Source organism: Natrix helvetica (assembly GCF_964273705.1).
Source record: "Natrix helvetica genome assembly, chromosome: 9".
In the NCBI taxonomy this organism is placed as follows: domain Eukaryota; kingdom Metazoa; phylum Chordata; class Lepidosauria; order Squamata; family Natricidae; genus Natrix; species Natrix helvetica.
Window position 1 is genome coordinate 28,221,038 of NC_138560.1, and position 25,141 is coordinate 28,246,178.

Consider the following 25,141-nt stretch of genomic DNA (forward strand, 5'->3'; position numbering starts at 1 on the left):
AACAGCTCTTCACCCTCATGAACTGAACTCCTGCAAACTCCAGTCCCCTTTTGCTCCTCTTTATTCCCTATGGGAGGGGCCATTCACTGTCCACCTGTGCCTTTACTCCCGAGTCGACCCCTGTTCCTTAGCTGTTCCCTTCTCCCGGCAGCTCTGCACAAGCGCCCAATGGAAACAGGCTCCAGCTGTTCTTCTGCCCCACTGATCTCTGACTCCGAAGGCAGCTGATAACTGTTGGACGGCCTTGGCTCCTTCTCTGCCTCCGGCACAGAGCCTTCATCAGAGCCTTCCCCAGACTCCAGGACTGGTGCATCTTCCCCCCCAACCTCCTCACTGTCGAATTTGCTGCCAGATCCGCTGGTTGCTGGCGGGCCACAACACCAGCGCCCAAAGTTAAAATGAAATACCTGTTAGTCACACTTAAATATTTTTAGACCCTGTGGGGGTGTGAGAAACGCCAATTCCTTCCCCATTTTGTCCAATTTTGCTGCCGGTTGGAAGTACAGCATTTGCCTGGCTTGGTCCTCGTTTTACGTCCTTTCTTCTCCATCCTAGCTGTAGCTGCCGCTGCTGAAGATGTCCAACAGTGGCCTCAACCCAGAAGACAAGCGGCCGGCCCCTCCCATGCGGAATACAAGCACCATGATCTGCTCCAGCAGCAAAGATGTCGGTACCCTCAACCATGGCTCGAAACCCCTGCCTCCTAACCCAGAAGAAAAGAAAAGGAGAGATCGTTTTTATCGCTCCATTCTGCCTGGAGACAAAGGTATTGCAATTTCTTTCATTCTTCCTTTTTTTTTTTTTTTTATAAGAATCCTTTTGTTTTTGTTTTGAGTTAAATCAGTGTTTCTCAGTCTTTGCCCCTTTAAGACCTGTGGACTTCAACTCCCAGAATTCTCTGCCCCTTTAAGACCTGTGGACTTCAAGTCCCAGAATTCTCTGCCCCCAATCTCTGCCCTTTTAAGACCTGTAAGAACTCCCAGAATTCCCCAGCCACCAAAGGTGGTTCCTATTTTTCTACTTGCATTTTTTACGTGCTTTCGGATTGCTAGATTGACAGAAGCTGGGAAAAGTCACGGGAGCTCACTCCATTACGCAGTGCTAGGGATTCAAACTGCCGAACTATCTGATCAAGAAGCTCAGCGTCTTAGCCACTGAGCCATCATGTCCCTCTGACATACATACATAATAAGATGGTATAGGATAGATAGATAGATAGATGATAGATAGATAGATAGATACATACATACCAGTGGTGGGTTTCTACCGGATCGCACCGGATCGTGCGAACCGGTTGAAGAATGAACCCGGAAGTAATTTCCGGCCCCGCCCCCTTGGCGTTTTTTTTGCATCGGGGCTGACTCCCCGCCGCCACTGCTGTTCCTTGTCTTCTGGCCCGTTTCCCAACTGGCCTTTCCTCGCTTGGAGGGCTTTGGAGGGAAGCTTCTGCAGAAGCCTGGGTGAGTGACAACAAGTTCCCGCCTTTACGAAGTCTCGGAGGCTGTAATTTTCTGAGCTGTGCGCGCGCGCCTGTTTTCCACGGCGTGGAGCAGCAGCGAGGCTCTGCGAGGCCGGCAATGACTCAGGATGCCATCCGGGAAGACGAGGAACGCGAGGGGGGACCGTTGACGGCCTCCGCAATCATCGCTCGCCTCGCAGAGCCTCGCTGCTGCTCCACGCCGTGGAAAACAGGCGCGCGCGCACAGCTCAGAAAATTACAGCCTCCGAGGCTCAGAACGCTTCGGAGGGAAGCTTCTGCATAAGCCCGGCCGAGTGACAACAAGTTCCCACCGTTACGAAGTCTCGGAGGCTGTAATTTTCTGAGCTGTGCGTGCGCGCCTGTTTTCCACGGCGTGGAGCAGCAGCGAGGTTCTGCGAGGCCGGCAATGACTCAGGATGCCATCCGGGGAGACGAGGAACGCGAGGGGGGACCGTTGACGGCCTCCGCAATCATCGCTCGCCTCGCAGAGCCTCGCTGCTGCTCCACGCCGTGGAAAACAGGCGCGCGCGCACAGCTCAGAAAATTACAGCCTCCGAGGCTCAGAACGCTTCGGAGGGAAGCTTCTGCAGAAGCCCGGGTGAGTGACAACAAGTTCCCGCCGTTACGAAGTCTCGGAGGCTGTAATTTTCTGAGCTGTGCGCGCGCGCCTGTTTTCCACGGCGTGGAGCAGCAACGAGGCTCTGCGAGGCGAGCGATGATTGCGGAGGCCGTCAACGGTCCCCCCCTCACGTTCCTCGTCTTCCCGGATGGCATTTGGAGTGATTGCCGGCCACACAAACCTCGCTGCTGCTCCACGCCGTGGAAAACAGGCGCGCGCGCACAGCTCAGAAAATTACAGCCTCCGAGGCTCAGAACGCTTCGGAGGGAAGCTTCTGCAGAAGCCCGGGTGAGTGACAACAAGTTCCCGCCGTTACGAAGTCTCGGAGGCTGTAATTTTCTGAGCTGTGCGCGCGCGCCTGTTTTCCACGGCGTGGAGCAGCAACGAGGCTCTGCGAGGCGAGCGATGATTGCGGAGGCCGTCAACGGTCCCCCCCTCACGTTCCTCGTCTTCCCGGATGGCATTTGGAGTGATTGCCGGCCACACAAACCTCGCTGCTGCTCCACGCCGTGGAAAACAGGCGCGCGCGCACAGCTCAGAAAATTACAGCCTCCGAGGCTCAGAACGCTTCGGAGGGAAGCTTCTGCAGAAGCCCGGGTGAGTGACAACAAGTTCCCGCCGTTACGAAGTCTCGGAGGCTGTAATTTTCTGAGCTGTGCGCGCGCGCCTGTTTTCCACGGCGTGGAGCAGCAACGAGGCTCTGCGAGGCGAGCGATGATTGCGGAGGCCGTCAACGGTCCCCCCCTCACGTTCCTCGTCTTCCCGGATGGCATTTGGAGTGATTGCCGGCCACACAAACCTCGCTGCTGCTCCACGCCGTGGAAAACAGGCGCGCGCGCACAGCTCAGAAAATTACAGCCTCCGAGGCTCAGAACGCTTCGGAGGGAAGCTTCTGCAGAAGCCCGGGTGAGTGACAACAAGTTCCCGCCGTTACGAAGTCTCGGAGGCTGTAATTTTCTGAGCTGTGCGCGCGCGCCTGTTTTCCACGGCGTGGAGCAGCAACGAGGCTCTGCGAGGCGAGCGATGATTGCGGAGGCCGTCAACGGTCCCCCCCTCACGTTCCTCGTCTTCCCGGATGGCATTTGGAGTGATTGCCGGCCACACAAACCTCGCTGCTGCTCCACGCCGTGGAAAACAGGCGCGCGCGCACAGCTCAGAAAATTACAGCCTCCGAGGCTCAGAACGCTTCGGAGGGAAGCTTCTGCAGAAGCCCGGGTGAGTGACAACAAGTTCCCGCCGTTACGAAGTCTCGGAGGCTGTAATTTTCTGAGCTGTGCGCGCGCGCCTGTTTTCCACGGCGTGGAGCAGCAACGAGGCTCTGCGAGGCGAGCGATGATTGCGGAGGCCGTCAACGGTCCCCCCCTCACGTTCCTCGTCTTCCCGGATGGCATTTGGAGTGATTGCCGGCCACACAAACCTCGCTGCTGCTCCACGCCGTGGAAAACAGGCGCGCGCGCACAGCTCAGAAAATTACAGCCTCCGAGGCTCAGAACGCTTCGGAGGGAAGCTTCTGCAGAAGCCCGGGTGAGTGACAACAAGTTCCCGCCGTTACGAAGTCTCGGAGGCTGTAATTTTCTGAGCTGTGCGCGCGCGCCTGTTTTCCACGGCGTGGAGCAGCAACGAGGCTCTGCGAGGCGAGCGATGATTGCGGAGGCCGTCAACGGTCCCCCCTCACGTTCCTCGTCTTCCCGGATGGCATTTGGAGTGATTGCCGGCCACACAAACCTCGCTGCTGCTCCACGCCGTGGAAAAAAAGCGGGCGCGCGCAGCTCAGAAAATTACAGCCTCCGAGGCTTCGTAACGGTGGGAACTTGTTGTCACTCGGCCGGGCTTATGCAGAAGCTTCCCTCCAGAGCCCTCCAAGCGAGGAAAGGCCAGTTGGAAAAGGGGCTTTGCTCCTGCTCCGGGCTGGAGGCTTCCCTCCGAAGTCTTAGGATGTTCTGAGGAGCCCCCCAAGGAAAAACGCCGCTGCCAGGTAGTTAAAAGTACCTCTCTGATTCTGTCAGACTCTGTCAGTCTCTCTCTGCTTCCCTCTCTCACTCCCTCTCTGTTCCTCTCTCTCTCTGTCTGTCTGTCTCACTCACACACACACACTGTGGTCACCTTGTTGAGTGTTCCAATCACATTTGAAACACTCAACAACTGGCTTGCATTTATGGTATTTTGCAGCATTCTGCAGTCATAGGACCAAAATATATGGTTAAAAGCATATATTTTGGTCCTATGACTGCAGAATGCTGCAAAATACCATAAATGCAAGCCAGTTGTTGAGTGTTTCAAATGTGATTGGAACACTCAACAAGGTGACCACAGTGTGTGTGTGTGAGTGAGACAGACAGACAGACAGAGAGAGGGAGTGAGGGAGGGAATCAGAGAGACTGACAGACACACACACACACACACATACACAGAGACAGAGAGGGGGAGGGAGGGAGAGAAAGATAGAGAGAGACACACAGTGAGTGATTAAGTGAATGAGTGAGAGACAGACACACCCACATACACAGAGTGACAGAGAGAGAGGAAGGGAGGGGAGAGAGACAGAGGGAGAGACAGAGACAGACACACACACACACACAGAGTGAGTGAGAGACAGACAGACACACACACACAGAGTGACAGAGATGGGGGAAGGAGGAGAGAGAGACAGAGATACAGAGAGAGAGACAGACAGATAGACACCCAGAGAAAATGACAGAGGGAGACAGAGAGGGAGAGAGGGAGAGAGAGAGAAAGAGCCAGAGAGAGAGAGAAAAAGAAAAAGAAAAAAAGAAAGTGGGAGAGAGAGATGAAAGAAAGAAAGAAAAAGAACTTATGACCACAATTGAGCCCAAAATTTTGGTTGCTAAGCAAGAGCATCGTTAAGTGAGTTTCACCACATTTTCCAAGTTAGCCATGCCCACCTGGTCACATGACTGCCAAGCCACTCCCACCAGGTCACATGGCCGGCAAGCCACTCCCACAAAGGAGGCCACACCCACAGAGTAGGTTCCAAAAAAATTTGAAACCCACCACTGATACATACATACATACATAGATAATAGATAGATAGATAGATAGATAGATGATAGATAGATAGATAGACACACCCATAGACAAATCTACAAAAAAACCATAAAAACTGGTTATGTAAATATATATGTATATATACAGTATATAAAGAGAAAATGTAAATATCGAGATGACTAACTAAATCCATCATAATCCATAATAAGAAAAAACAAATTAAAAAATATTAAGCCAGTTTTTTTTAAAAAAAAACACTGATTGAAAGACTGAAATGATATTTTGTAGGCTAAGTTGGACTGTGCTGGCAGAAGCAGGATCCTGAATTCTTATTTCGGATTATTTAAAGCTACAGTATTTTTACCCTCTACATGCTAATTTTTTACATGCAGGATTCCTCCCACAATTTTTTTTAAAAATAAGAGAAATAAAGAAACAGTAAGGATATAGATTGGTTTAGAAGCACGATGAAAGCAGGCCAAACCAGTCAGAAGTTTTTTTTTAATAAAGGGTTTTTTTTTTAAATCAATTCTGTCCCTGAGTGGTTAATGTTTTTTTTAAAATACCATCCCCAGTTCTCACTCTGTATCAACGCAGAGTTCTCTTCCTCTTTCTGCCATTCATCTGCAGCGGCAGAATTACTTCCGTTTTCGGTTGTGCAGCCTGAAAAAGGAACTAACTTATTGCATTAGGTTCCTCAGGAATCGGTTGGGGTTTATTTAATTTTTTTTCCAGCTGGTGCTGCAAGATGCTTTACCAGTTGGATGGCTGCTTGCCCCTTTTAAGGCAGATCTGTCTGTCAGACTTCCTTACATGAGATGGAGTGTGGGCCGCATTACTTTCAGCAGATGGAGAAAAATCCCCAAGCAATTTATTACATGTTTTACATATCGATAAAGGCAACTGCAAATATCAAGGCAGTCACTAGTGGCAGCAGAGTGTAAGCAAATTCTGTCTCTCTCTCTCTGATGCCATCTAGTGGTTCTCTGAATCTCTGCAGCCCATATCATTTAACCTGCAAATAGGTAGTCCTCGACTTAACAACAATTTGTTTAAAGGTAAAGGTTCCCCTCGTACATATGTGCTAGTCGTTCTCGACTCTAGGGGGCGGTGCTCATCTCCATTTCAAAGCCAAGGAGCCAGCGCTGTCCGAACACATCTTCATGGTCATGTGGCCAATTAATTGAATTCTTAATCCTCGCTGCTGCCCAGTTTTTTAAACTGCTTATTATAAAAGGCAGAAAATAGATTCTCGAGAGATGATTTTCCTGAAGTTGGTGACCTGTTGATGTGCAGGGGTTACGATGCCAAAAGTCCGCCGCAAGCGTGGCCAGGTTTAAGTCTGCAAAAGCTAAGCCCTGTTTTTCTCAATCTTGATAACATTAAGATCACGTGAAGTGTTTGTTAGATGGGCAATGGAGAGGCACACACAGGCTTAATGGTAACAACAGCTCTTTATTAAGTACAAGAAGTGAGAACCATCCAGCGAAGGTTGACTCTGACAGCAGCCCTTTTATAGGGAGTTGTCAGACCCTTCGACCAGTAGGATTAAACGTCTGTTCCCGGCAGAACAGAGGACCTGGGTGGAAACCACTCAAGTTAGAGCAAGTATCTAACAGTGTTAATGCCACTTTATAAGGCCTTGGTAAGGCCACACTTAGAATACTGCATTCAGTTTTGGTCACCACGATGTAGAAAAGATGTGGAGACTCTGGAAAGAGTGCAGAGAAGAGCAACAAAGAGGATTAGGGGCTTGGAGGATAAAACATATGAAGAACGGTTGCTGGAATTGGGTATGTCTAGTTTAATAGAAAGAAGGACTAGGGGAGACATGATAGCAGTCTTCCAATATCTCAGGGGTTGGCCCAAAGAAGAGGGAGTCAAGCTATTCTCCAAAGCACCTGAAGGCAGAACAAGAAGCAATGGGTGGAAACTAATCAAGGAGAGAAGCAACTTAGAACTGAGGAGAAATTTCCTGAGAGTTAGAAGAATTAATCAGTGGAACAGCTTGCCTCCAGAAGTTGTGAATGCTCCAACACTGGAAGTTTTTAAGGAGATGTTGGATAACCATTTGTCTGAAGTGGTGTAGGTTTCCTGCCTAAGCAGGGGGTTGGACTAGTGGATCTCCAAGGTCCCTTCCAACTCTGTTATTCAATTCTACTCTAAGGTGTGTGTGGACTTCAACTCCCAGAATTCCCCAGCCAGCCTGACAAGAAAAACTTATTTAACAACTGCCTGGCTTAGCAACAGAAATTTGGGTTGTAATCAAAAGGGCTATTTTGTAGTTTAGATCCATATGTCAAGCTTTTGCTAATCAACCCCAAGAAGTCTTAGTAGATCCGGGGATTTTCTGTAACTCCTGGATCAACCAATGAGAGATTAGGGAGGGGCTTTTGAGTGGATAAAAGCAAATTTTGGGCTTCCTTGGTGGAATTTGCACAGAGGAAACCCAAGAGGAGATGGGAGTCAAGTTAGAAAGTTCTGGTAAGTTCTATAAAAAGAGTTTATTAAAAAGAAGTAGCTTGCTTAGATTCCCACAACATTGCTGGAATTGAATTAGTTAAAGTCCTAATATCTACAGAAGCCCAGCATGCTAAATTAGGTTAGTTTGTTCCTGGCTTAACATTTTGCACTGACCTTGGGTTGTGGCCCATCAGTGGAGCTGGTGGCAAACAGTGAGGAGTTTGGGGAGGAACATGTGCCAGTCCTGGAGTCTGGGGAAGGCTCTGATGAGGGCTCTGTGCCGGAGGCAGAGAGGGGGCCAGGGCCGTCTGACAGTTATCAGCTGCCTTCGGAGTTTCGGAGTTGGAGATCAGTGGGGCAGAAGAACAGCTGGAGCCTGTTCCCAGTGTGCGCATGCACAGAGTTGCCAGGAGAAGGAAACGGCTAAGAGACAAGGGTTGACTTGGGAGTAAGGCCACAGGTGGACGTTGAACGGCCCCTCCCATAGGTAATAAAGAGGAGTGAAAGGGGAGTGGAGTTTGCAGGAGACAATTCAATTCATTAGGGTGAAGATCCCTTCCTGACTTCTTGCCAAGTAATTGCTGCTACAGCATGGAGTTTGGAAGATATCGGCCTGGTAGCTCTCCAAGCCTGATAAAGATCCATAGTTGTGAAATCTCACGAAAGACTCTTGGCCAGGACTTTGCTGGAGATGAATTTCCTTTAACCTAAATAAAAGAGGTTTTATCAGGACGAGGAGTCGGCTTCATAATCTTGGGAAGCCTGGATCAGAACACCTTATCTGTGGTTAGTTTTTGATTCAGTATCTTGTGTGAATCCAGAAAACAGGTTAATTACATGAGCAGCTGAAGGCAAAATGCTGGTGACTTTGTTGCTGGGTATGTATTGTGTGAACCCAGCTTAATGTGGACTGTAAACCACAATTTGTGGCTTAATGTGTCCTACATTCTCAGTGATTGTTTGCTTGGCAATCTATAGCTAAGGAAATCGTGGCTTGGTATTTCATTTGAAACTGACCATAATGTGGCTGGTTTGATGGTGGTTTATTGAGTGTACAGAGAGTCCTTGACGTATGAACACAGTTGAGCCCAGGATTTCTGTTGCTAAGCAAGAAATTTGTTAACTGAGGTTTACGACCTTTCACTGCAGTTGTTAAGTGAGTCACATGGTTGTTAAGTGAATCTGGCGTCCCCATTTTCTTTGCTTGACAGAAGGTTGCAAAAGGGGATCACATGACCCCAGGATACTCCAACCGTCGTAAATGTGAGTTAGTTGTCAAGCATATGAATGTAAATCAAATGACCATGGGATAATGCAACGGTCATAAGTGTGAAAATGGTCATATAAGTCATTTTTTTTCAGTGCCATTGTAGCTTTGGATGGTCACTAAATGAACTGATATAAATCGAGGACTACCTGTAGCGATAATTATTAAAAGGGGCATCTGTGCCCAATTTTACGGTCTTTTTAGCAGTAGTTAAGTGATTGTTGCAGTCATTAAGTGAAGCCATTGTTTGCTATTTTTTGCTGGAAGCAGGAAGTAAATTCCAGTTCCTGGCAAAAGTGTCAATTGCTAGCCATCAGGTGGCAAAGAAATACAATAATTACAAAAATAATTATTCCCCTGATGAATTTTATTTTGCTTAATTTGGTTTCTTTTTTCTTTTTTTAAATTTATACCTAGACATTTTTTCCTTTAATATACAAAAGCGCTTAATCAATTGTTTTGTCTGAGTCCATTTACTTTTACAAAATAATAACTGTGCTAGTAATAATAAACATAGTAATAGTGATAATAACATGAGCCAGCCATGTGCAGCAGCTGCCAAAAAAGCCAACATGGTTCTAGGCTGCATCAACAGAAGGATGGAATCAAGATCACATGAAGGGTTAATACCACTTTATCAGGCCTTGGTAAGGCCACACTTGGAATCCTGCATTCAGTTTTGGTCACCACGATGTAGAAAAGATGTGGAGACTTTAGAAAGAGTGCAGAGAAGAGCAACAAAGAGGATTAGGGGACTGGAGGCTAAAACATATGAAGAACGGTTGCAGGAACTGGGTATGTCTAGTTTAATGAAAAGAAGGGCTAGGGGAGACATGATAGCAGTCTTCCAATATCTCAGGGGTTGCCACAAAGAAGAGGGAGTCAAGCTATTCTCCAAAGCACCTGAGGGTAAAACAAGAAGCAATGGGTGGAAACTAATCAAGGAGAGAAGCAGCTTAGAACTGAGGAGGAATTTCCTGAGAGTTAGAACAATTAACCAGTGGAACAGCTTGCCTCCAGAAGTTGTGAATGCCCCAACACTGGACGTTTTTAAGAAGAGACTGGATAACCATTTTTCTGATAGTGGTGTAGGGTTTCCTGTCTAAGCGGGGTTGGACTAGAAGACCTCCAAGGTCCCTTCCAACTCTGTTATTCTATTTGATTCTTATAATGCTTGCTTATATGTGATAATAATATTTCATCGTTAACTTTTACATAACAATAATCTTTTATCTTCTAATTTCTACCTCTATTAACTAAGCAAAGATAAAATAAGTCCCATGTTAAAGTAATACAATACAATAGCAGAATTGGAAGGGACGTTGGAGGTCTTCTAGTCCAACCCCCTGCCTAGGCAGGAAACCCTATACCGTTCCAGACAAATGGCTATCCAACATCTTCTTGAAGACTTCCAGTGTTGGGGCATTCACAACTTCTGGAGGCAAGCTGTTCCACTGATTAATTCTTCTAACTCTCAGGAAATTTCTCCTCAGTTCTAAGCTGCTTCTCTCCTTGATTAGTTTCCACCCATTGCTTCTACTCCTGCCCTCAGGTGCCTTGGAGAATAGTTTAACTCCCTCTTCTTTGTGGCAACCCCTGAGATATTGGAAGACTGCTATCATGTCTCCCCTGGTCCTTCTTTTCATTAAACTTAGACATACCCAGTTCCTGCAACCGTTCTTCATATGTTTTACCCTCCAGTCTCCTAATCCTCTTTGTTGCTCTTCTCTGCACTCTTTCTAGAGTCTCCACATCTTTTCTACATCGTGGTGACCAAAACTGAATGCCGTATTCCAAGTGTGGCCTTACCAAGGCCTTATAAAGTGGTATTAACCCTTCACGTGATCTTGATTCTCTCCCTCTGTTGATGCAGCCTAGAACTGTGTTGGCTTTTTTGGCAGCTGCTGCACACGGCTGGCTCCTATTTAAATGGTTGTCCATTAGGACTCCAAGATCCCTCTCACAGTTACTACTATTGAGCCAGGTACCACCTATACCAGCGATGGCAAACCTTTTTTGGCTCGTGTGCCATAAGTGGGGGGAGCGCAGGGGGGTCGTGTGCGGGCGTGCCGCACCCATAATGCAATGCGCAACCCCCCCCAGTGTGCATGCGCGCACTACAGGCACGACCTCCCATTTTTGCATGCTTTTTTCGCCCACCCCAGGCTCCAGAGGCTTTATAGGAGCCTGGGGAGGGCAAAAACAGCCTCCCCCACCCCCCCAAAGCCTTCCAGAGGCTTCAGGGACTTTCAGGAGGCTTCCCTGAAGCCTCTGAAGCAGTTAAAACGACCCTCCGAGCAAACCGGACTTCTGGTTTGCTCGGAGGGTTGTTTTAAGCGCTCCGAAGGCTTCAGGGACTTTCAGGAGGCTTCGGAACAGTCAAAATGAACCTCTGAACAAACTTGAAGTCCGTTCCCGAACTTCTTGTTTGCCTGTAGGGCTGGTTTTTTTGCGCTCTGGAGGCTTCAGGGAAGCTCATGAAGCCTCTGGAGGGCCTTCGCGGGGCGGGGGAGGCTCTTTTCGCCCTCCCCAGGCTCCTATAAAGCCTCTGGAGCCTGGGGAGGGTGAAAAAGGGCTTTAAAAAAGGGTGAACTCAGCTGGCCAACGCGCGCATGCATGCTGGCCAGCTGACAGGGCAGCGCCTTGCGTGCCCTGACAAATGGCTCCGCGTGCCACCTGTGGCACGCGTGCCATAGGTTTGCCATCACTGACCTATACTGTACCTGTGAATTCCGTTTTTCTTGCCTAAATGTAAAACCTTTTACTCTTTGTTGTAAAGTTTGGTTTCTTTTTCATGACAGCCAACAAGAAGAAGGAGAAAGAATGGCCGGAGATCTCCCTCCCGTCAGACTTCGAACACACGATCCACGTTGGATTTGATGCCGTGACAGGCGAACTTACAGTAAGAACGACAGGCTTCGCTTCTAGTGTAGGCCGTGAAGCTACCAGTTGTGGAATAACATTGTGGTACAAATAAATTGGAACTTTGAGCAATTCTTTGCCTCGGACTCTGATTTAATTTTGGATGCTATTTGGAACCCTGACAGATAGACGATGTCGTATCCTTCCCCCTCTATTGAGAGAGGGACGTTCAATTTTGACCTAGATGGCCTCTTTGACCCCTCTTTCCAACCAGCGGTCTTCTCTGTCCAAAATGTGGACTTTGCTGTCTTCCAGCGAGTGGCCTGTATCTTTTGAAGGCTACCTGTATAGCTTAGTCAACCATAAGTTGCAGAATGTGTTCAGGCAACACGTTACATGGGATAGCAGACAATGCTAATCGTTTGTTCTTATTATTATTTCCAGGGCATGCCAGAGCAATGGGTCCGCTTGCTTCAGACATCCAACATCACCAAACTGGAGCAGAAGAAGAATCCTCTAGCGGTCCTGGATGTTCTCGAATTCTACAACTCCAAAAAGACTTCCAACAGCCAGAAATACATGAGTTTCACAGGTAGGTCACCTTGTTTTTAGACAAGATCAGGAAGGCTGTTCTTGAGGAGGTGATAGCTGGGCCTTGATAGGCATTGCATGCTTGGCGATCGACAGAGAACCGGCATTGATCTTGGCCAATTGGCTAAGGAATAAATTCAGATAGTCTTTGTCTTACGACAGTTCGTTTAGTGACCCTCCGAAGTTACAACGTGTTGTGGCCCATGAGGAACCTGGGCCAGTCCTGGAGTCTGCGGAAGGCTCTGATGAGGGCTCTGTGTTGGAGGTAGAGGTGGGGCCAGGGCCGTATGCCAGTTATCAGCTGCCTTCAGAGTCAGACATCGGTGAGGCAGACGAACAGCTGGAGCCTGTTCCCAGTGCGCGCATGCGCAGAGCTGCCAGGAGAAGGGAACAGCTAAGGAACAAGGGCCGACTCAGGAGTTAAAGGCACAGGTGGACCATGAATGGCCCCTCCCGTAGAGAATGAAGAGGACCAAAAGGGGAGTGGAGTTTGCAGGAGTTCAGTTCATGAGGGTGAAGAGCTGTTCCTGACTTCTTGCCAAGGAATTGCTGCTACAGCGTGCAGTTTAGAAGATATCGGCCTGGCAGCTCTCCAAGCCTGATAAAGATCTGTAGTTGTGAAATCTCATGAAAGACTGTTGGCTGGGACTTTGCTGGAGAGGAATTCCCTTTAATTGAAATAAAAGGGGTTTTATCGGGGCGAGGAGTCAGCTTCATGACCTTGGGAAGCCTTGGTGAGAAGACAACGGCATTGAAAAAAAGTGCATTATGACCATTTTTCACACTTATGAAAGTGTGCTCCATACCTCCCATGATCAAAATTCAGATGTTTGGCAACTGGCTCATATTTATGACGATTGCAGTGTCTTGGGGTCACGAAATCCTCTTTTGCAACTTTCCCAACTGGCTTCTGTCAAGGAAAGTCAATGGGGAAGCCAGATTCACTTAAGAACCATGTTACTAACTTAATCACTGAACAACTCTGGCGTGGAAGGTCGTAACACGGGTCAAAGCTCACTTAACAACTCTCTCGTTGAGCAACAAAAATTCTGGGCTCTATTGTGATCGTAACGCCAAGACTACCTGTAATTATCGTTGTCTCTGGCTTCTGTCTTTAATTTCTGTGTTATCTAAGTTTTATAATTCCTCCCACTCTCATTTACAATGATCCGTCCCTCCATCTGGTGCAGAGAATTATTTCATGAGATCTAATCTCAAAATAAACTGTTGGCTTTTGCTGTGCTGTAATTAACACAGTCATCCTTGTAGAAATCAGAGCAGATTGAAAAGTGATGCAATGTTTGGGACAACTGAGCAACAACAAAATTAAAAGGCTGAAGGGCTGAATTCAAAATACCTGAATAGAAATACTTGTATTATTTTTAATATAAATACGTATTAAAATACGTATTAAAAAGGCAGTATCTTAGATGCAGATAGATCATTCATAGCATGACTTAAGACCTGTACAGACTAAAGACACTATAAAACCAGACTTGGAATATTTGCATCCAGTTTTGGTCACCACAATATAAAAAGTTTGTTGAGACTTTAGAAAAAGTGCAGAGAAGAGCAACAAAGAGGATTAGGGGACTGGAGGCTGAAACATATGAAGAACGGTTGCAGGAACTGGGCATGTCTAGTTTAATAGAAAGAAGGACTAGGGGAGACATGATAGCAGTGTTCCAATATCTCAGGGGTTGCCACAAAGAAGAGGGAGTCAAACTATTCTCAAGCACCTGAGGGCAGAACAAGAAGCAATGGGTGGAAACTAATCAAGGAGAGAAGCAACAAAACTGAGGAGAAATTTCCTGACAATTAGAACAATTAACCAGTGGAACAGAAGTTGCCTCCAGAAGTTGTAAATGCTCCAACACTGGAAGTTTTTAAAAGAGATTGGAGAACCATTTTTCTGAAGTGATGTAGGGTTTCCTGCCTGAGCAGGGGGTTAGACTAGAAAACCTCCAAAGTCCCTTTTAACACTTGTTATTTTTGATCCGGTGGCTCAGTGGCTAAGACACTGAGCTTGTTGATCAGTAGGTCGGCAGTTTGGTGGTTCAAATCCCCAGCGCCGTGTAACGGAGTGAGCTCCCATGACTTGTCCCAGCTTCTGCCAATCTAGCAGTTCAAAAGCATGTAAAAATGCAAGTAGAAAAATAGGAACCACCTTTGGTGGGAAGGGAAACTGCGTTCTGTGCACCTTTCAGCCTTGAGTCATGCCGTCCACGTGACCACGGCGACGTCTTCAGACAGCGCTGGCTCTTCGGCTTTGAAACGGAGATGAGCACCGCCCCCTAGAGTCAGGAATGACCAGCACATATGTGCGAGGGGAACCTTTACCTTTAAACTTCTTAATTCTTCTACCTTACCTCTAGCAAGCAGGTGACTCCCAAGGGATATAGATATGACGTCTCGACTAGCCTTCACCTTGGGAATTATGGTTATCGGAGTCTTACCCAAGCATATAACTAGATGTGCATCTGAATGATTAAATTTCAGTTTCAGTGTTTCCTTTTTTGCTGGTTTGATTTGAGTGCTGATCTCTGTCATTAATGAGATATGATAGGCCTAATTATCTCACCAGATTCTGTTTTTCTTCCAGATAAATCTGCGGAAGATTATAACTCCTCAAATACTCTGGTGATTCACATTCATGCCTTCAATATCCAAATATTAAATTCTTTGTAGAATGCGATGTGTGAAAACCCACGGTGAATTGTTGCTTCAGCTGTCAACAGCCTTCACATCAGATCAGCTTTGAGGTTATGGAGATTCTGGGTAAATCCATTGATTTTCCAAAGAACAGTTATAGATATATCTGGATATTTATAATATTCCAATATCTAAAGGGCTGCCACAAAGAAGAGGGGGGAGTTTGTCAGCTTATTCTTAAGGCAGGATAAAAAGCAATGAGTGGAAACTAATCAAAGAGAAGCAACCTAGAACTAAGGAGAAATTTCCTGACAGAACAATTGAGCAGTAGAACAACTTGCCTCCAGAAGTTGTGTTTAATGACAAAAAATCATTAAAGAGGTTCGGTCACATCACCATCATTTAATGAACCCCCAAATCCCTTGCTGGGTGGAGTCTGGGGTAACTGAATGGAGCTAGCAGAGTGTTTAATGGCCGGATGCCCTTCCTTTCGCCAATCCGGAGTTTTGTTCAGCATATTATCATTATGTCCAGGGAGAGAAATATCTCCCTCTACTTTGCACCGAACTCACAGCCTCCTGATTTGGGAGGCGAGAGCTCCACTCCCAGGCCACCGCGCCACTCGCTTCACACCCAACACATCTTATGACTATAATTCCAGGCTCAATGACTGTCGTAAATTGAGGACTCTTAGAATTAAAATTCACGTCTCCTGCTCCTGGTATTTATCAAAAGAAATGTGATCGCTTGGTTATGAGGGGTTTAGATCAGCCTTTATTAAAATGCATTTTCTTTAAGGTTAATGGTCAAGAGCCATAATAGTAAATTTAGCTATTAAGTACCATGCAATAACGATGGAAGACGCTTTTTAGATTGATTACACTTAATGGAGAGCTATTATCCAATTTTGCTGACCCGGGTTATGACAGTATATTTACAGGCAGCCCTCTATTATGGGATGGGCATAGATGCAAGGGAAGCAGGATTGAAAACCAGTCCCAGGATGTCTTGATGCACGCTTTCTGCACATGCCTTCCGATGTTGCATGTCGTCACAAAAAGGTGTGACTGATCATTTTGAGGTACACTTTTCAGTCTTGTAGGTCAGGGGTCCCCAAACCCTGGGGCATGTTCGGAATTGGGCCGTGTGAGTAGCTGGCACCTAGCTCAAGTTGCACAAGCGGTGGGGCCAATGGGTTAGGGTTAGGGTTTGTTTTCTTGCACACGTTTCATTACCCAGCTAGGTGATCTTTTCAGTGCTAGAAGGGAGGGTGGTTTGTGGAGAAGGAGAATGGGAGGAGGAGGAGAACTGTGGAGTCCTTGGTGCTCTCTGAACGTGGATGTTTTCTTGGAGATGTTTCATTACCCAACTAGGTAATATCATCAGTGTTAGAAGGGAGTGGGAGAGGAGGAAGAGGAGCTGTGGGGTCCTTGGTGCTTTCTGAGCTTTGATGTTTTCTTGCAGACATTTTATTACCCTACTAGGTAATATCATCAGTGTTAGAAGGGAGTGGGATTTATGGAGAAGCAGGAGGAGGGAGGGAAGATGAGGAGGAGGAAAACTGTGGGGTCCTTGTGCTCTCTGAGCTTGGATATTTTCTTGGAGACATTTCATTACCCAACTAGGTAATATCATCAGTGCTAGAAGGGAAGAGAAGGACGAGGAGGGGGTGGGCTGTGGAGTCCTTGGTGCTCTCTGAGCTTGGATGTTTTCTTGGAGACGTTTCATTACCGAACTAGCTAACATAATCAGTGCTAGAAGGGAGAAGGAGGAGAAGGAGCTTGGATGTTTTCTTGCAGACGTTTCATTACCCACCTAGGTAACATCATCAGTGCTAGTGACTACCTACTCGGGTGATGAGACATCTGCCAGAAAACAAACAAGCCCAGAGAGAATCAAGGATTCCCTCTGAATATCTTCCAGCTGAATGTGTGGTGAGGGGAAATAGGGAACCCCAGGGCTGGGGTTTGTGGGCTAATTACCAAAATGAGTGCCTAATATGGGGGTGGCATCAGAGGAGAGATTTACATCTTCGTGGTCCAGGCCTCCATCTCTTCCTTCAGGCCAGGGCAGGTACATAAGGACGCCCGGTGGCCTTCAGTAAAATGTCTTCACCATTGAATGGTAATGGTGGGTTTTGGAGCCCCTGCATTGGGCTGAGGCTGGAGAGATGCAGTAAACCAGTTCCCAAGTTTGGACACCCCTGCAGTAAACTAAGATGGCGGCTCATTTCCTGGCTGGTAGAGGAGGGGTCCCCAGCACACTGCTGTACCGTAGCCTGCTTGAAACCAGGCCACACGAGTGATGGACAAGCACATGAGTGTGAAACTCCACTTGCACAAGCAGCTCTATGCACACAAATGGAGTTCATGCACCAGCAACCTATTCTTAAAAATGTCCAGTATTGGAGCATTCATAACTTCTGGAGGCAAGCTGTTCCACTGATTAATTGTTCTCACTGTCACAATATTCTTTCTTTCTTTCTTTCTTTCTTTCTTTCTTTCTTTCTTTCTTTCTTTCTTTCTTTCTTTCTTTTCTTCCTTCCCTCCCTCCTTCCTTCCTTTCTTTCTTTTTTTTCTTTGTTCCTTCTTTCCTTTCTTTCCTCCCTCCCTCCCTCTTTCTTTCCTTCTTTCTTTTTTCTTTCTTTCCTTGATTAGTTTCCACCCATTGCTTCTTGTTCTACCCTCAGGTGCTTTGGAGAATAGCTAGACTCCCTCTTCTTTGGGGCAGCCCTTGAGATATCGGAAGACTGCTATCCTGTCTCCCCTGGTCCTTCTTTTCATTCAACTAGACATACCCAGTTCCTGCAACCGTTCTTCGTATGTTTTAGCCTCCAGTCCCTTAATCCTATGACATTTTTTATTATCTCCTCAAATGCTTCATGATAGTTTGTGGCATATAATTTTGCCAAATTTCAATTCTACATGACTCAAAAGGTTCTGGATTTTGGATGCATTCTGTTAGTGAGCCCGTTCAAAAAATTGTTGTAAATGTCCCGTTTAGCTCAGTTAAAGGTTAAACACAGATAAACAGAGATTTAGCCGTTTATGGACGGAATTAAGTTTTTATCTAACTTGGTTTGCTTGCTGTGTGAATATTGGCATTAAATGCCAGGCCTTTCTATCACTGAATATTGGTCTGAAACCCAAAATATAAAGTTTTGCAAGCCTAGGCAAGTAAAGATAGTCCTTGACATATGACCCTAATTGAGTCCAAAATTTAGGTTAAGTGAAAAGTATGTCAAGTGAGTTTCCACCCCCCCATTTCATGACCTTTTTTGCCACAGTTGTTAAGTGAATCACTGCAATTGATTGCAGTTGTTAAGTGAATCTGGCTTCCCTGTTGAATTTGCTTGGCAGAAGGTTCCAAAAAGTTATCCTTTGACCCTGGGACACAACAACTGTCATACGTACATGCCAGTTGCCAAGCATCTGAATTTTGATCATGTGACCCTGGGGATGCTACAACGGTTGTAAGTGTGAAAAACCGTCATAAGTCACTTTTTTCAGTGCTGTTATAACTTTGAATGGTCACTAAATAAAGTGTTATAAGTCGAGGACTACCTGTAGTGATAGTTAGTAAAAGGGGCATCTGTGCCCTATTTAAGGTCTTTTCAGCAGCTGTTGTTAAGTGAATGTAACAGTCATTAAGAGAATCCGTTGTTTGCTATTGGATGTTTATTTGTTTTTTTGCTGGAAAATGGAAGTCCACTCCAGTTTCTGGCAAAAAATGCAAATTGCTGACAATCAGGTGGCAAACAAATACAATGCTAATAAAAATAATAATTCTCCCACTTAATTTTATTTTGCTTAATTAGGTTTCTTTTTTGCAATGGTCATTAGTGTGAAAAGGTCACTTTTTTCAGTGCCGTTGTAAGTTTGAACATTCACTAAATGAACTGTTGTAAAACGAGGATTAGCTGCTTTACTTCACCTGTTCCTTGTGTGATTGTTAGTAGAAATAATTCAAGTTTGCTTTCCCTTAAAAGGCATATATAGATAGGAAACAGGGAGACATGAAATAAGAGAGAGAACTGAATTGGCAGGACTAAAAATAATGTCTCACATCTGAATTTATTTTACTGCTGCAATTTTTTAAAAACAAGCCCACTGAATATTCAAGCACCAAACAAAACATGTTTGTGAAATGGACTATTTTTAAAACCCAGCCTTTTCCAAATAACAGGTAAAAAACCTGGCATCTGTATTTAACACAATCAGATGAATCTAATTCTCTCACTTCCAAGCAATAATATTTATTTTTAAACAAGCTAGTTTTTCCCAGTGGCTGTTTTCGCACATAGAGAGAAAAAGTGATAGGTTGATAAGTTGGTCCTCAGTTCCCAGGATTTTAGTTTGTGTGAACGCCCTGTCTCACATCTAAACCAGCAATGTCAGTTTCAGGCCGTTTCATGTGAATTTCTTGGCCTGGAATAAAAAAAACCCGTAATCTGTTTTCTTCCAATTTGCCAATGAAAATCTGTGAGAATCATATTTTGTGGTTAATCCAATTTCTGCTATTTTAATGTTTATCCCCATTCTTCAGCCACGACAAAAAACAGAGTCTAATTGTATTATAGGAACACAAGCCCAGTGTTTTGCTGACACCAAATTCCAGAGTTTTTCAGATTGTCCTCCTTACTTGCTTCAAACCGAAGTCAAGTTTCTAGCCCTCATGTTTTGGGAGTCATTCGCCGGGCTGATTTTTTTCTGGACTGGAAATTAAGCAAGGGTAGGCCTGGTTGATATTTTCTAAGGAATTCCCCTTTATCTTCTCCTCTCCTCAGCTTTAATCCAAATTACGGGTAGTCTTCACTTAACAACTGATCAGTCCCAGAGCCAGATTCACTTAATGGCCCTGTCATTAATTTAAGGACTTCAGTGATTCACTTGAATGACTGCGGCAAGAAAGGTAGTGAAATGGGGCGAAGCTCACATAACAACCGTCTTGTTTAGGAATTCATTTAACAAATGTCTGGTTTAGCAACCGAAAATTTGTAGTTGTAAATCGAGGACCACTCTGAAATGGCTCGTCTTGAGATCCCGGCTATCAATTATTGTTATTTTTTTCTGACGCTCCTGCCTCTAATGATGGAAATGTTATCGGTTGCTTATAAAACCACATATGACATATTCATGAATGGATGTACATCTTGAACAAAGGAATTTTTTAAAAAAAATGCGCTCAGCCAGTGTTTTAATAAGCAGCAATAAATATTGTTGGTTTGGCTGCTGGTCAAGGCATCCTTTGTTAGTTTGGCAGAGGGAATTTGCCATGCTGAGAGAAGTCCTTGACGTGATTACAGATTTACAGAGTTGGAAGGGACCTTTTGGGTCATCTAGTCCAACCCCCCCACCCAAGCAACACCATTTCTGACCAACGGCAGTCCGGTCTCTTCTTGAAAGCCTCCATTCATGATTGGACTTAATTGTATTCAACCAATCAGCAATTCATAAGAGATGCGATTAAGAAACCAACATGGATTTTTGACCCCAGACCAATTCCAAGTAGTCTTCAACCTATGGCCACCATTTCTGTTACTAAATGAGACATTTGTTAAGTGATTTTTGCTCCATTTTGCCCCATAAGAGATGCTATTAAGAAACAAATGTGGATTTTTGATCCAGGACCAATTGCAGGTTGTCCTCAATTTATGACCACCATTTCCGTTGCTAAGCGAGACATCTGTGAAGTGAATCTTGCTCCATTTTACCACCTTTTTTTTGCTACAGGTGTTAAGCGAACCACCACAGTAGTTAAGTGAGTCACGCGGTTGTTAAGCGAATCAGGCTTCCTCCTTGGCAATGAGGTCATAAAATTGTGATTCACATTAACGACTGCCTCGCCTTGGCAACAGTAGCTTCAGTTGTGGTCGTAAGTCGAGGACTCCCTGTAAAGCACATTCTTCCTTTCGGCAGAAAAGGGCAGTCCGGCCTAAGGGATGAAACTGATGGACGGGGACGCTAGTCGGTCCTCAGCTCTCCAAGGTTGTTTTGAGCAGCCATTTTGTGAAAAATGTCCGTACGTTTCCTTCAGTTATTGGGACAAAAGCTGGGAAATAGTGAAAAATCAAATGAATAATGAAATGAGGGTTATTGCCACGCAGAACGTGAAGGCTGTGTCGGAAACTCCGGCGGTTCCCTGTGTCAGAAGATGAGGATGATGACGATGAAGCTGTCTCTCCGCCGGTCATTGCCCCTCGGCCCGAACACACGAAATCGGTGAGTGGTTCGTCTCCTTCGGAATCGTCGTTTTGAAAACAGGTTTGTACAAATGCAGGTAGTCCTCGACATACGACGGTTCGCTTAGTGACCGTCCCAAGTTAAGACAGCACTGACTTGGGACCACATTTCAGACTTACGACCGTTGCGCCGTCCCTACGGTCACGCAATTTACATTCGGATGCTTGGAAACTGACTCGTATTTTATGACGGTCGCAGCGTCCCGGGGTTGCGCGATCCCGTTTGGCAATCTTCCGACAAGCAGAGTCAATTGGGGGGGGGGAGCCGGATTCACTTAACAACGGTGTTGCTAATTTAACAACTGCCGGATTCACTTAACACGTGGCAAAAAAAAAAAGCCGTAAAATGGGAGACAAATTCTCTTCACAAATGTCTCACTTAGCAACATACATTTTAGGCTCAATTGTGGTCGTACGTTGAGGACTAACCGTAGTCCTCAACTAGCAACAATTCATTTAGTGACCATTTGAATGGCGGCAGTGAAAAAAGTAACATGCCCGTTTTTCACACTTTTTTCAGCGTTCCCATGGTCAATGATCAAAATCTGGACACTTGGCAACTGACTCGTATTTACGATGGTTGCAGCGTCCCAGGATCGTGGGATCCCCTTTTGTGACCTTCTAACGAGCAAAGTCAGTGGACAAATCAGATTCACACAACAACAGTGTGACTCAGTTAACGACTGCCGTTGATTCGCGTAGCAGCTGTGGCCAAAAAAGGTTGTAAAACTCACTTTGCCAACGGTTAGCAACATAAATTTTGGGCTCAACTGTGGTCGTAAGTCGAGGACTACGTGTATTTTATTATGGGGAAACTAGGGAAAGGGGAAAAAAGGTGCAACATTATTCTCAAAATTGAGAGATAATGAAAAATTGAAAAAGTTTCTGAAAAAAAGAAGGAAGTAGGCCTGGGAATTGCAGGTTTTCCTTGATTTCTGACCACAGTTGAGCCCAAAATTTCTGTTAATAAGCAAGATAAGTGAATTTTGCCCCATTTTACGACCTTCCTTGCCACAATTGTTGGGCTGCAGTTAGGAACTACGGTTGTTAAGTGAATCGGTCTTCCCCTTTGCTTGTCACACGATTGCAAAAGGTATGACCCCGGGACACTGCAACCGTCATGAGTCATTGCCAAGCGTCCAAATTTTGATGATGTAACTGGGGATTCTGCAACGGTCATAAGTGTGATAGTCGCCTCTTTCAGTTGCTGTCGTAACTTCAAACACTAAATCAAATGTCGTAAGTCGAGGACTGCCTATACTGGGGTTGGAAGAACATATACACCCTTTTAAGATAGAAGTAGCAATAAACCTTGTTGTTTTTTTACCAGTCCCAGCTACTGAAGGTAGACTGCTACTGTTACTGGAAGCTCCACTTGGTACCAATGATAAAACAGTGGCTGAAAATTTCGTTTTTAGCACTTGGTTTGCGCTCTGCTAAGTGGGATCACCTTTTGAGGGCATTGGCAGATCCCAGCAATTCTACCTTGATCTTTGTGTCATTTGTTTAATGCCCATTTCTCTCTCTCTCTTCTCTCTGTTTTCTCTCTCTCTCGCTCTGTTTCTCTGTCTCTGTTTCTCTGTCTCTGTTTCTCTCTCTGTGTTTCTCTGTTTCTCTCCCTCTGTTTCTGTCTCTGGCTTTCTCTATTTCTCTCTCTCTCTGTCTCTCTGTTTCTCTTTCTCTCTCTGTCCCTCTCTGTTTCTCTCTCTTTCTCTCTGTGTGTCTCTGTTTCTCTCTCTCTGTCTCTCTCTGTGTGTTTCTCTCTCTCTGTGTGTGTCTCTTTCTCTGTTTCTCTCTCTGTCTCTGTTTCTCTCCCTCTCCCTCTGTTTCTCTCTCTGTCTCTTTCTCTCTGTTTCTGCTTCTCTCTGTTTCTCTCTTTCTCTCGCTGTCTCTCTGTGTGTTTCTCTGTTTCTCTCTCTGTGTTTCTGTCTCTCTATTTCTCTCTGTCTCTCTTTCTCTTTCCCTGTCTCTCTCTTTCTCTCTCTTTCTTTCTCTTTCTGTCTCGCTCTCTCTGTTTCTCTGTCTCTCTCTGTCTCTCTCTCTGGCTCTCTCTTTTTCTCTCTTTCTCTCTATCTCTCTCTGTTTCTCTGTCTCTTTCTCTCTCCCTGTCTCTCTCTCTGTCTCTGTTTCTCTCTACCTCTTTCTCTCTCTCTGTTTCTCTCTTTCTCTCTCCATCTCTCTCTCTTTTTCTCTCTCTTTTTCTCTCTCTGGCTGTCTCTTTCTGGCTCTCTCTCTCTGTGTTTCTCTCTGTTTCTCTCTGTTTCTCTATCTCTGGCTCTGTTTCTCTCTGGCTCTCTCTGTGTTTGTCTCTATTTCTCTCTCTGTGTGTGTCTCTCCTTCCCAAAAATACAGATTTACACCCGCTCCGTGATTGAACCTCTTCTGCCAGCCCCAACCAGGGATGTGACCACCTCCCCCATCAACTCTCCTTCTGAGAACAGCATCACACCACCCGACACGCTGGCGAGAAATGCCGAAAAACAGAAGAAAAAAACTAAAATGACCGATGAAGAAATACTAGAAAAATTAAGTAAGAATTGTTTTGAATTGGAATGACGAAGGTTAGAGGGGGGCTATTGGAAAAGACAGAAAGAAAAAAAACTACAGGTAGCCCTCGACGTACGACCACAGTTGAGGCCAACATCTCTGTTGCTAAGCGAGACATTGCTTAAGGGAGCCTTGCCCCTTTTTACGACCTTTCTTCCCACAGTTGCTTAATGAATTACCGCAGTTGTTAAGTGAGTCGCACAGTTGTTAACTGAATCTGGCTTCCCCATTGACGTGGCGTATCAGAAGGTCGTAAAAGGGGATAGCATGACCCCGCCAGGATGCTGCGACTGTCATAAGTGTGAGTCGCTTGCCAAGCGTGTGGCGATTTTGATCGTATGGCCGTTGGGATGCTTCAACGGTCGTAAGTGTGAAAAACGGTCATAGTTCACTTTTTTCAGTGCTGTTTTATTGGCAAAGGAACTCAATTCAGCCAGAAAACGTAATTTTTGACCCAGAGCTCGGTTTCAAACAACGTACACATATAAGTGGTGTCCTGAATCGGGGAAGCTAAAGAACCACTCCATTCGCTGATCTGAGCTTTCACTGAGGAATTAGACCAAAGCTCATCTCCCAATTGACAAAGGAACTCAATTCAGCCAGAAAACGGAACATTTGACCCACAGCTCGGTTCCGAACCATGTACACATCTTAGTTGGGTCCTGGGTTGGGGAAGCTAAAGAACCACTTTAGTTCTTTAGTTGGGTCCTGGGTTGGGGAAGCTAAAAAACCACTCCATTCGCTGATCTGACCAAAGCTCATCTCCCAATTGGCAAAGGAACTCAATTCAGCCAGAAAAGGGAACTTTTGACCCAGAGTTCGTTTCAACCACATACACATCTTAGTGGTGTCCTGTGTCGGGGAAGCTAAAAAAGCACTCCATTCGCTGATCTGAGCTTTCCCTGAGAGTTAGACCAAAGCTCATCTCCCAATTGACAAAGGAACTCAATTCAGCCAGAAAACGGAACTTTAGACCCAGAGCTCGGTTCCAAACCACATACACATCTTAGTTGGGTCCTGGGTCGGGGAAGCTAAAAAACCATTTGCTGATCTGAACTTTCCCTGAGGAGTTAGACTAAATCGTATCCCAGAATTGGCAAAAAACCTGAATTCAGCCAGAAAACGTTACTTTTGACCCAGAGCTGTTTCGAACACGAAACACCTATTGGTTATGTCTCATGACAGGAAAGCTAAAAAACCACTCCATTCGCTGATCTGACCAAAGCACATCTCCCAATTGGCAAAGGAACTCAATTCAGCCAGAAAAGGGAACTTTTGACCCAGAGCTCGGTTCGGAACCACATAAATCGTATCCCAGAATTGGCAAAAAAACTGAATTCAGCCAGAAAACCTAACTTTTGACCCAGAGCTCAGTTCGGAACCACATACACATCTTAGTTGGGTCCTGGGTCG

At 45.7% G+C, this 25,141-nt stretch overlaps 2 protein-coding genes across 2 annotated transcripts in view; one reads left to right on the top strand and one right to left on the bottom strand.

Annotated features, from left to right (window-relative positions):
* MYCBP (MYC binding protein) overlaps positions 1 to 6,665 on the bottom strand; it is a 227,919-nt gene extending 221,254 nt beyond the window's left edge. Inside the window, exon 1 of the mRNA XM_081962434.1 lies at positions 6,662 to 6,665. The gene's annotated coding sequence lies outside the window, so the exon portion shown is untranslated. The remainder of the gene's footprint in view (positions 1 to 6,661) is intronic.
* Positions 577 to 23,711, top strand: LOC309396930 (serine/threonine-protein kinase PAK 1-like; the record flags this gene model as incomplete). The annotated part of the gene is given in 7 exon segments (XM_081962517.1): positions 577 to 766; positions 11,637 to 11,737; positions 12,142 to 12,289; positions 14,891 to 14,928; positions 21,047 to 21,078; positions 21,080 to 21,161; positions 23,534 to 23,711. Coding segments are annotated over 7 exon segments (769 nt in total), but the record flags the coding sequence as incomplete, so codon positions are not given.
* Between the last annotated feature and the right edge of the window lie 1,430 nt (positions 23,712 to 25,141).